This window comes from Crocodylus siamensis, chromosome 4 (genome assembly GCF_052110815.1).
Source record: "Crocodylus siamensis isolate JL-2025a chromosome 4, ASM5211081v1, whole genome shotgun sequence".
Lineage (NCBI taxonomy): Eukaryota > Metazoa > Chordata > Crocodylia > Crocodylidae > Crocodylus > Crocodylus siamensis.
The window spans coordinates 14230230-14242636 of record NC_143398.1 but is presented as its reverse complement, the minus strand read 5'-3'; the positions used below and the strand labels follow the sequence as shown (position 1 = coordinate 14242636).

The following is a 12407-nucleotide window of genomic DNA, read 5'->3' as shown; positions in this document are numbered from 1 at the left end:
AGGGGTGTGCTGTGCAGCAGAGGGAGCAGCAGTGGCAATGTGCGTAGTGGAAAGGAGGGTGCAGGGAAAAGCACTGGGGGCACGCAGTGCAGCGAGGGAACGCATGGTGCAGCAGGAAGGCACAGGGAGCAGCAGAGTGGGAAGACCGGCAGTGGCAGGGTGCACAGTACAGCAAGTGGGGCAGGAAGAGCAGCAGCAGAAGGACATATAGTGCAGCAGAGAGGGGAGAGCAGCAGCAGAAGGGCGCACAGTGCAGCGGGGAGCACCCAGTGCAGTAGGGGGCAGGGAGAGCAGCAGCAGGGAAGGCACTGACAGGTAACAAAGTATCAAGGTGCTTCCTGCAGCAGGGTGAGGGATCATGCAGCCCCAGCCCCTTGGAAGTTAGACAGACCTGGCTTATTTGGTATGCACAGGACTTTTCTAACTTAAATGAAGTGACATTCAACCTAATCAGCTCTGCAGGCCAGGTAAGTGGCGTGGAGCTGGTCTTCACACTGAAACCGGAACTCTTGGTCAGTATGCAGGCGTGCAATCCTGAATAACAGATCTGGCCACGCCTCCACACACCACCACTGACTTGACCCCACACACCAGCCTGACTCTATATACCAGATCCAAGCATGTGCTAACCCAACCCTGAGCACTGCATTCAGCCATGTACCAGCCTGACTCCACGTACTGGATCCGGGCGTATGTGAGCCTGAACCTACGTACTAGATCCAGTTGTGCACTGGCCCCACACTGTGGAGTGAGGATTTGATTTTCTACCCATTTGCTCACCTCTGACTCACAGACCAAATCTGGCCAATGGAGTCTGTGGGGCTCCTCACAAGTCCGAAAATTTGGAAGCCAGGGTGTGGCAAGTAATGCTGCCATGCTTCCATGCTGCCAAATGTCCAGACCTGTGGACAGCCTACCCCACAGGCCAGATGACATGGCTCCATTAGTCAGATTTGGCCTGCAAGCCATCACTGACTTAAATGGGTAGAAAAATCAAGTCCTCAATGGCCCCAGCAAGCAGCTGCATTACCACCACCTCCATGCAAACTGCTCTACCCCACTCCTGCTTCAACAGAGCCCAAGACCTGATTACATCTAAGGTCTGATTCTGTTCTTACACCGTTCAGTAGTAAAACTGCCACTGATTCAATGGTACAGGATTCAATCTATGGAATCTAAAGCAACTTTCCATTCTCAAAAAGCAAATCTACCCCACTGGGTCTGTAGTGGGAGGAAGATGACAGAGAGCTGCCCATATTATACCTTTTATCAGCACAAAGTTCTTTTTGAATGTTCTTTTCTAGGCATGTAACTGAGGAACAGGCAGCACACTGCAGGTTGAAAACAGCTTCAATGACAAGTGTAATTAATTAGAGTGAAAAAGCTGTTCTGAACTTCTGAATCTACTTAAAACTTACAAGTTATATTAGAACAGAACTAAGAATAATGAAAAGCAATACAAGGTGTTCCTCTATGTTTATTTTGGTATTCTGTATTTCAGGAATACAAACTTAATTATTATAATACATACTCCTTGCAAAACTGTAAATCTTAGGCTGTGGAGATCACTTGAACAGGGATTATGGGGACATCTGCAAAGATGCCTGTGGAGTCAAACTGATAAGAAATGGATACTGCAGCATGTGAATAGAGTTTGATTATTTTGTATTTGGTATTTAATTGGCTATGGGAATTTAACTGGCAAGTGAATTTGGACTGTTATTAAACTGAAAATAATGAATCTTACCATATCAACATGCTTCACTTGTTTATATTCAATTTCATCTCTGTATCCAGCTTGCTGAAATCTGTATAGATTTTCTACTTCATCTGACCACTTTTTGGCACGCTCCATACATTTTGGTTTGATGTCAGCTCCAGCCATTCCACCAGATGGTTTGCTGAAATTGTTTTAAAAAATAATAAATATAAAAATTGGAACAAGGAACATTATTGAGATTCTATAATCAGAATGCGTAAAACATGCTAAATAAGTTACAGACAGTGTAAAAAATAATCTCTCACTGCCAACCACTGGAGTAAAAACTGGCATTTTGGAAGTGGGCAGAATCATATTACCAGTATATGAAACATCCTACCAACTGCCGACGCTGACTTAGTGCAGAGTCACTTGGATGGACTGGATGCATTTAAGTTGGCAGGCCCGGATGAGCTGCATCTGAGAGTACTGAAGGAATTGGCCGATGTCACAGCAGAACCACTGGCACGGTGATTTCAGTATGCATGGTGCTTGGGTCAGGTCCAGGAGGACTGGAAAAGGGCCAATGTGGTCCCTATTTACAAGAAGGGGAGCAAGGAGGATCTGAGTAATTATAGGCCAGTCAGTTTTCGCCTCCATCCTTGGAAAAGTCTTTGAAAAGATTATTAAAGTTCATATTTGTGGGAGTCCAGAGGGAAAAATAATGCAGCAGGGCAACCAGCATAGATTCATAGCAGGTAGATAATGCCTGACTAATCTAGTTTCGTTTTATAACCAGATCACAAAACACTTAGACGCAGGAGTAGAGGTGGATATGGTTTTCTTGGATTTTAGGAAGGCCTTCGATCCAATATCTCATCCCTTTCTCATAAATAAAGAGGCTGTGACTTAGATGTTTACACAGTCCTGGTGGGAGGCAAATTGGGGATTGCACCCAGAGAGTGGCAGTAGACGGGTCGGTATCGACCTGGAAGGATATGGGCAGTGGGATCCTGCAGGGCTCGGTCCTTGGACCTGTACTTTTCAATGTCTTCATCAGTGACTTGGATGTGGGCGTAAGTGTACTCTGTCCAAGTTTGTGGATGATGCTAAATTGTGGGGTAAAGTGCACACTCTGGAGGGTAGGGAACAATTGCAGGCAAACCAGGACAGGTTGGAAAAGTGGGCAGAACACAACAGCATGCAGTACAACATGGACAAATGCAGAGCACTGCACCTAGGGCATAAAATTATCCAGCACACCTAATGGCTGGGAAGTGACCCTCTCAGCAGCACAGAAGCAGAAAGAGATCTTGGAGTCCTAGTGGACTCCAAGATGAACACGTGTTGTGAGTGTGACAAATCATCAGCAAAGCTAACTGCCCTTTATCATACATCAGCAGATGCATGATGACTAGAACCAAGGAGGTGATACTTCCCCTCTACGCGGCACTGGCGCTGTACTTTAAGAAAGATGTGGATAGCCTAGAGAGGGCCAGAGGAGGGCCACTCGTAGTTAAGGGTTTACAGGCCAAGCCCTATGAGGAGAGACTAAGGGACCTGGACCTCTTCAGCCTCAGCAAGAGAAGGCTGAGAGGTGATCTTGTGGCCGCCTACAAATTCATTAGGGGGGCACAGCAAAGTATCGGAGATACTCTGTTCACCAGGGCACCTTTTGGGATAACAACGAACAATGGTCACAGACTGACCAAGAGCAGATTTAGCCTAGATATCAGGAAAAACTTCCTCACGGTAAGGGTGGCCGAAATTTGGAATAGGCTTCCAAGGGAGGTGGTGCTCTCCCCTACCTTGGGGGTCTTTAAGAGAAGGCTGGAACTCTTTCCTGCTCAGGCAGGGGGTCGGATGCAATGATCTGTTGAGGTCCCTTCTGACCCTAGCATCTATGAATCTATGAATGAAAGAATGTCTTCCTCAACTTTCCAGGAATATAAACTATTATCATGCCAGTCCACTTTACATTCATATTACTAATGTCATGGCACCCTAGAATTCCACCTGCCCAAATTAAACACAGTGTTTACTCCAGTGAAGTTGTATCAAGGATGACTATGACCTATATTTCAGAATCTAGAATGGGTGTAAAATGCAACAGGAACTAATTTCAATTCATTGTTCATATCAGTGTATCAGTCTTTTTAGATCTATCTTATTCTACTGCTAAGCAGCACCTTTTATTTAACTAAAAAGAAAAGTCCTGCAAATTCCATAGCATCTGACAGATTTCATTGTTCTGTGGGCCAAACTTCAATGGCACTAGGCTGCAGCTCAGCCTAGGGTTTGCTCTATTTCCTAGAATCTAAGCTGTTGTTTAAGAAATAAAAGATTTTTTGCTGAGGAAGGTTCTACATTTCTTTGCTTTTATTTTCAAAACACGCTTCAAAATCTTAAATACAGACTAAACACCTTATTCAGCAAGATGCCACAGTACTAACACGAAAAAAAGTTCAGTGTAGAAGTCCTGTCAAAAGCAGAAATGCCGGTCACAGTCAAAATACATGGAGATTAGAAAATCCAAACTACTGCATATGATACTTGGAAAAGTCCCTAGAAATTCCTGCAGCCCTAGGAAACAACAATTTGGGAGTGGTAGAAATCTACATCTTTGGCATAATAACTTTTGTTACAGGCAGCTTTTGTTACATAACGACTAGTTTGTAACAGTCTGAGAGAGGATCTAGTGGCCTGTTACAAACTAGTCAGAGGAGACCAGCAGGCATTGGGGGAGTCCCTGTTCCCCCCAGCACTAATGGTCACAAGCTGGCAGAGAGTAGATTCAGACTAGACAACAGGAGGCGCTACTTCATTGTCAGGGCAGCTAGGATCTGGAAATAACTTCCAAGGGAAGTGGTGCTGGCTCCTACCCTGGGGGTCTTTAAAAGGAGGCTGGATGAACACCTTGCTGGGGTCATTTGACCCCAGTACTTTTTCCTGCCACGACAGGGGGTTGGACTTGATGATCTGCTCAGGTCCCTTCCAACCCTACTATGAAACTTTATAAGCTTTTTAGGCAAACAAGGATAAAGGGTCTTTAACTCATACTGCATGAGGTTTACCAAAGGTCTCTACAAAAAAGGCTAGATACCAGGTCCTCTTCTATAGCTGCTGCCCTGTTTTAGTAGTAGTTCAGCGCTCCACATTCTTCCTAACTTGGGTTTTGCAAGTAGTGGTTCTCTTATATACAAACTGGCAAGGACTACAGAGGTTATTTTCCCTTTCCACCATGCAACAGCACAACACAATTTAACATATTCAGCATATATTAGTAGCACTATTTTGAAAAGATTGTTCTGCCTGTATATTTGTAGGTTCCCATATGGGAAACATACGGCTGAATTAGGCCAGTGGTTCTCAACCTTAGGCACCAGACACCTCTTCATTGACTCAAGATGCTCTTCAGAAAATGCCAGCTATTTGTTTTCACTCATTTTTAACCACAGGAAAATAATAAGAGCAATTTTTCTGTTGCAGAGACCTCAGAAAGACCAGAAGAGGTCAGCATGTTTTGAACACAAATAGTGATTCTTATTTGAAATCTCTGGGTTTATCTTAGGAATTGTGTTTGCACATCTAACTGTGCTTATGACTACTTACATGTCACTAGAGTTAACCGGCTCGCCACTGCTGGAGGTCCTGGCCTCATTTGGCAAATATGCTGGTCCAGTGCAGCTGGATAGACATGGCACATTTTGGTTATCCATGAATTCACGTGGATTTTCCAGAAAAGCTCCTGCCAGAATGCACACAAAACAAGAGCACAGACATAATGGGCCCATTCAGTGTATACAAATAAAAACCCAAGCCTCTTGAAAATCAGGTTTTAGTATTATGATTGACATGACTGGCGATGTACGTGCCATTTGTATCATCCAGGTTCTCTAGCAGTCCTGGGCCAGGATCCTAAAGCAAGAGACAGCTGATGGAGGCAGAAAGAATGGAGAGAAGACAATGACAAGAAGACAGCCCCTATCCAGCAGGCTGGGCAGCGGGACCTCATGGTGCTGTTTGCTGTGGATTATTTCATTGTTCATGATTTCCCTGAAGCAGTCAATATAGCAGTCAAGGTTTGAATTAAGTCCACTGTGAGGTGTCTAATCTGATTTTGGGGTGGTTTTTTTTAAATGAATCCCTTTCCCCCTCACCTGTCTCACACCTATCCTCTCCTGTGGTCTCTGATCCTCACTGCCCCATTCGCATTTTCACAGACCTCCATTTTCTGTTTCACAAAACATCAGGAGACTCTCCCCGGGCCTGAAGAAGGGTGTTTGTGCCCGAAAGCTCGCAAAAAACAATTTTTCCAACTACTGAGATGGTCTAATAAAAGACATCACCTCTACCCAAAGCCCCTTGCATGGCTACACACTCATTTCCGGCAGCTCCTGAAACGCCAACCCCCACACTGCACCCACAGCGCCTCCAGCTACATCCACAAGCCTTGGGGTGTCTCCGAGTCACACGGCTCCGGGGGCAGGCGTGTCCCTGACCCGTGTGCCCGGCTCCTGGGCCTTGTCAGCGTGGCTGCTCCCCACAGGCGAGTCCAGCACCGCCAGGTCTTAAATAAGACATAGTTGTATCGGACACTCAAATACAATCCTATTTGCTGAAAAATGAACATACACTAAAAAAAAAATTAGGCAAACACATGTGCAAATAAGTTGTCTTCCAATGTCCTTTACACCGCTCGCTATCCCTCGGCATTGAGCGCGCGAGATTCGAGTCCTCCAAGTCGACACAGTTCTTCATTTCGAGGCCAGCCACCGTAAGAAAACACCGCCAGCGAAGCCGAATGTCTGTTCCAAGTCTCCAAGAGTGATTTGGGGTTTGCCGCATCCATCAGCTGCCTCAGAAATGACCCGCGTTTTACGATTATCCACCCTCCGTCATGCAACAACACCAATACCGCAAATACCGGATACCCTGATAAGCCGCACAACCGCGGTCCTCCAGCATCCCAGAATGCCGTGTTCCTCCCCCCCGCCTGTGGACAGACTGTCCCCCCCCCCAGCACTCCTCTGTGGGGAGGGGGGGCGGGGCCCGGGCCACTCACCCCATGCGGTCCTCGCGCCGCGGCCGTTTGCGGTCGCCTAGCAACCGGGGGGAGGGCGCGGGCCAACCAGCAACGAGCGGGGGGAGGGGGGGAGGAGTCACGCGCCCAATGGGAGGAAAGGACCCGCCCGTGCGGCTGACGCGCGGCAGGAGCGGCTCCACGATTGGCCGCCACCGCCTCCAATGGGAGAGGGGCAGGAGGGACCTGGCGGAAGCTGGGCCGCGCAGGGAGGCGGCAGTGACGGCGGCGGCGGGGAGATGAGCAGTTTCGGGGGCCGCACGCGGGAGTATCCCTGGGTGTCCATCGATCGCTTCGACCGTGATAACCTGCGCGCGCGGGCCTACTTCTTGTCGCACTGCCATAAGGGTGAGCGCGGCGCCCGGGGCGCAGGACGGGGGGCAGAGCGCGTAGCAATCTGTGGGCCGGGGCAGAGCGCGGAGCCATCGATCGGACAGGGGTGCAGGGCAGCGGGCGGAAGGCAGAGCGGCCAACTGCCTTGGGAAAGGGATTGGCCTGGCACTGGAGAGCCCGGCTGCTCCAGGTATCCTGTCTCCATGCCTAAAAGTTTTCTGCAGCTGATGTGAAGTGGCTCCAGGCCTGTAGGAACATGCTGGGAATGTTTATTTCTTTCTTCCTTGCAGATCACATGAAGGGGCTGAGGGCACCATCCTTAAAAAGGCGACTGGAGTGCAGGTAGCGTGGGTCCGTGGGCAGTTCTTGATGTAGGATCGTGAGCACGCGTCATTCGGGCCTCTGTCACACGTTACGTATATTACACGAATAACTGGCTACCCACACGATAAATGGAGACCAGCCACATGTGCAAGTAATGATCACCGCATAACAGAAATGCCATGTGCCCCTGGAGGCTGGCAGGGCATGGTGAGCTCCCACAGGCAGCTGCAGCGCTGTCAGGGGCGGGGTGAAGGCAAGTGCTGACCAGTGGTTGGCGACCACCTGCAGGCGCTGTCAGTGGTGGTAGCAATTGAGGATAGCCCGCAGACGTTGGCCGGGGAGTGAATGGCAAGTGGCGACCGGCAGCACCTTTTTGTAGGGGGTGCACCGCCAAGCACAGGGAGTGCACATGCAGCCATGCACACCCTCTACGCATCGCCACTGCCACTTAAAAATGTCTGTGTAGCTACGAAAAGAACCAGCCAGCTGCAAATTTAATGCTTGAAAATATGTTACCTCATAGTTGGTTTCTATCCAGCTTTAAGTGGCAGCATCCTTAGACTCTAGGGACCTGAAAGCTGCACTTTTTTTTTCTCTCATTAAAATGTTGTGGAGAAATAACTGGGTCGTGGGTCGTGCACTTGCTTTTGGAACTTGACTGTTTGCCCAAACCACACAGCTTCCCCCACCACATCTGTTGGTTTCTAACCAGGGCTCATCGCTCTGCATGATGTGCACAGCAGCTGTGTTTCCACATCTCTGATCAAAGCGTGAGAACATTTGAACATGTCCTGCTTTTTCACTTTGGGTAGAGAAGATGTTCATGAGCCATATTAGTACTGTCCAGACCCCGGTGTACAAACCATTAATGGAAAACACAAGTGATTTAATAACTAAGCTGCAAGCTGTAGGGAATAGGATGAAGAAGATGAGTTTTGGAGATACTTTTCCTTTGTTCGAGCCATAAGTTCATTTGTTGCCTCCTCATCAAGTGATATGGGGCATTAGCAAACTTAGGGCATTTATACACATACTTTTTTGTCCCGCAGTGCACTGGAGATCTGCTGCGTCAGAGCAGGCTCAGTTAATCAAGTCTTCTCCACATGTGAGCTGGGCTGAACTGCACTTTGCTGTGTGCAGTTGTATAAGTGGCAAAATGCACATCCTCACAGAAAAAGGCAGCAGTGCACTTTTGAGCTAAAGCACCTCCTATGTGTTTTAGTTCAAAAGCATGCCACTGCCGTTTTCTCAGTGCTGACACATTTTGCCACTTACACAACTGCAAGTGTTGCAGTGCTGGGCACTTTTCAAAGCATCCAGCATTGTGGTGCTTGCATTTGTAAAAATACCCTTAGTTTCTCACTAGATCATACTGTTCCCAAGGTCATTGTGAACAAATTGGAACTGCTGCTGCCCACTGCAGTTATTCGCCCAGAAATCCTTACTATTGACTAGATGTGGGCCAGATTCCAAGTTCCAATAGTGGACTTCTGTACTTCGAAAATTTGCATCAGAATCCCAAAGTAGGCGGATTGTGCTTGGATCGGATCTGTTAAAGTGTAACAGGTGAACTAACATCTCTGATTGGCACTAGATTATTTGTGTTCGGACCTCTACTATGCAGTGTCCTCTATTTTGACCCCAGGATCAAAATAAGTGCCTTGTTTTGGGGCTGAAAAACAACCATGCATGTAACTGGAGTATGCACTTAAACCTTAATCCAAGAATACCCTCAAAGTACAGAGTGCTGTGGTGTTGGCTAGTATGAAGCTGACCTGCTACCAGCGTTCCCTCTAAACTGCATGGTGTGCATGGCCACACACACCACCCAATGTAAAGGGAATGCAGCCTGCTACCCTTGTTTCCCTGGCTTCTGATAATTTCAGGGCTGCTATTAGAAACTTTGAACATGAAGGAAAGTTGCCTTGAAACTGACTGGTCTTGTTGTTTGCAAGGCTTCTGTTATCAGCACTTTCCACAGCTGCTTCCCTTCATTGTTTCATTGTAGCTGCCCAGGGGCATGATTGTTATCCAAAAGAAAATTGAGTTGATAGATGCCATACACATTAGTGGCTTATGCATTTAACTGATATACAGATAACTGGGGTTTGTTACAATATCAGTAATTGGCAACAACTTGGCGCTAGCGTTCTGGTATGCAGTTAAGCAAAGGATGCACTTACTGAGTTTGCATGTTGGTGGAGTACACTGTAACCTAGTGCCCTCTGCAGTGACCTGTTTACTGTTCCCAAGGAAAATTTTGGCTTCTCCCTCTCTCTCCCCATCTTCCCAGAGTAAAAGTAGGTGAAATAGTACAAGAAGCTTTTCTGAAGGGCAGACAAGTAAGGCCTGATATCTTGGTATTGTCTGTCTTCAAAACAATATTTTTCAAATAGGCAACCGTCTTTTCACAAACCATCCTGTTTTGGGGTTATTCTCCAGAGCTGATGGTGAGTTTACAAGTTCTAGTTTATTGAGCCTTCCCTTTAAAAAGTAAATCGAGAGTCTCTCTGCCAGCAATAAAAAAAAAACTGGAGATCTTTTCCCAAAGTCTAGACTAGCATAAGGAACCACATTCCCAGCTCTGCATCAGAGCTTGGGATAGTTATCATCTGTTCCAGAGAAAGTACCAAAGCCTTAAATTCAGATCATGACAGAGGTCCCCGATGATAGGCTCTTAACTAAGTTAGGTAGTCACAGGATTACAGGGAACATCTACATGTGGATTAGAATGGACTCAAAGATAGAAAGCAAAGAGTGAGTATAAATGGTCAGTTTTCACGATGGAAAGAAGTAAAAGGTGGAGTCCCCCAGGTATCTGTGTTAGAACCAGTGCTGTTTAACATATTCATAAATGATCTGGAAAAGGGGGTGAGTAGCATTGTGGGCAAACTTGCCAACAACACAAAATTAATTTGGAGTGGTAAAGACCAAGGTAGACTGTGAGGAACTACAGAAGGATGTACACCAACTGAGCAAATGGGCAACTAAATGGCAGGTGCAGTTCAATGTAGATAAGCGTCAAGTGATGTACCTGGGCAAAAATAACCCAAACTATGCCTACGCTATGATGGGCTTTACATTAGCAGTTACTACGGAGGAGAGATCTGGGAGTCATTGCAAACTGCTTGCTCAACATCAGCTCAGTGCTCAGCAGCCAGCCATAAAAAAGGCAAACAAAATGATAGGAGTAAGAAAGGAATTATGAATGGAAATGAAAGCATCACAATGCCCCTTCATAAATCTGTGGTGTGTCTGCATCCTGAATACTGTGCCCAGGTCTGGTCCCCTCACCTCAAAAAGGATATAGATGAACTAGATAAGGTACAAAGAGCAGCAAGGGTGAGTATGGAGGGGCTTCCATATGAGGAGAGATTAGGTCTATTCTGTTTAGGAAAGAGATACTTGAGGGGGAACATGATAAGGGTTTACAAAATACTAAATGGTAAAGAGGAAGTCAGTAGGGATTTATTATTTACTCTCCTCGAAATAGAAGAACTAGGGGTCACAAGATGAAACTAGGAGGTAGTAAGTTTAAAGTAACAACAGGAAGTTTTTTCACACACTGGGTCATTAAAGTGTGGAAGCTGACAGTTTAGCCGGAATCACAAAAAAAAAATGTATTGGACAATTTTTTGGAGGAAAGGAGCATTAGTAACTACTGAGCATAGGAGTTGTAAATACAGCCTCTGAAGCAGAACTTCCTAGACCTTAAATGCTGGAAACTGCAAGTGAGAGAGGAACAATGAGGGAAAAAACCCAACTCTGGTCATATCCAGCCCACTGTGCTCTTCCACATCTGTTCTCTGCCACTGTGTAATACTCTGTACAAAAGATGGCAATTCTTTTGTTCTTATGACAGGAAAGGAATGGAGGAAGGATTTTTTTAAAAACAAAGTGGTTGTAGGTACAAACCCATATTATTTTGGGAAGGCCTACAGACCAGCTGGAGGAACAGAGCTTGAGTTTGGCCAGGTTGAGGCAGAACAGTTCCCTGGATTGCCCCACAGTTGCAGGGCTGTACTTCCCTTCAGGTGGGGGGCCAGTCTAGCAGATATGCACTGCCACAAAGTTATCTAATGATTGTTGCCTACTCTGTTTTGAAAACTAAGTTTGTTATCTTCTCTCTGCACAGCCTGAAAGTTCATTTATACTGTTCTCCAGTAACGAAGGAGCTGCTGCTGACCAGCCCAAAATACAAGTTTTGGGAGACTCGCATTGTAAGTTACACTTTTTTCAGGTTAAAGCAAGTTGTATTCCTTGCCAGTAGACAGGAGTGGGGGGGTGGGACTACTGCTTCTCCAAAGAAACAGTATTAAATTTCTGTAGTTGGTATCAGTATCCACCTAAAACGCTGGGTAACTTATGTCCCATTCTGGTCTTTGGAGTGGGTTTATTTTTGCTTGGTTTTACTGCTGCCTTTCTGTCCACAAGCAACTTCATTCTTTTAGTCTGTTTTAGCATCTAATTATAGCACTCCCTTTTTGTTGGTTCTGTATTACTTTCTACCTGATTTCTGAGTGTTCCTTCATACTTTCCTCCGCTTTTCTTGTCTTTTCACTACCCCCTTTTCTTTTAACATGTTACTCTTCACTTGTTTTAAAGCCTCCCCTTTCTGATTTGTCAGTGTTATATCCCTCTCTTTTTAATGTCTTTCTTCCAGCCTTGTGAGATCTGTATCCAGATGCAGAATTCTTACAAAACACAATTTGCCCGCTTGAATTGTAGTTGTAAACAGTGGAAGTTGAATGCCATACTCCTTGAGCCAGTGTTGCATTATACAAAAGTGACCTACTTGCAGCTGTTCATCTCTTCCACCCCAGATGTGGCACATATGAAATTGTGCCTAATTGAAAACTTCTCCACCTGTCATTTTTCTATAAAGGGCACACATTCCTCTGCCTGGACAGTGTGGCTGTGTCCAGACAAGCATGGCCCTGTGGTATGTGGTACCAGAAACCCATCTAC

At 46.2% G+C, this 12407-nt stretch overlaps 2 protein-coding genes across 8 annotated transcripts in view; one reads left to right on the top strand and one right to left on the bottom strand.

Annotated features, from left to right (window-relative positions):
• Positions 1-12407, bottom strand: part of MEIG1 (meiosis/spermiogenesis associated 1) — a 31921-nt gene that overhangs the window by 13374 nt on the left and 6140 nt on the right. For 4 of the 7 annotated variants that reach the window (XM_090041859.1, XM_090041858.1, XM_090041857.1 and 1 more), the window contains exons 1-3: positions 6634-6740; positions 5312-5447; positions 1748-1901 (exon numbers count right to left, since the gene is read on the bottom strand). In XM_090041859.1, coding sequence (XP_089897985.1) covers positions 1748-1901; positions 5312-5447; positions 6634-6667 — 324 coding nt within the window. In that variant the 5' untranslated portion in view covers positions 6668-6740. Of the gene's footprint in view, positions 1-1747; positions 1902-5311; positions 5448-6626; positions 6741-6764; positions 6842-12407 lie in introns of those variants that run through there. The other 3 variants (XM_090041860.1, XM_090041862.1, XM_090041861.1) reach the window with 3 other exon arrangements.
• The window catches only part of DCLRE1C (DNA cross-link repair 1C), a 29851-nt gene continuing 24410 nt past the window's right edge, over positions 6967-12407 (top strand). Inside the window, exons 1-3 of the mRNA XM_090041850.1 lie at positions 6967-7130; positions 7406-7457; positions 11575-11659. Of these exons, the coding sequence (XP_089897976.1) occupies positions 7022-7130; positions 7406-7457; positions 11575-11659 (246 nt within the window). The 5' untranslated portion in view covers positions 6967-7021. The remainder of the gene's footprint in view (positions 7131-7405; positions 7458-11574; positions 11660-12407) is intronic.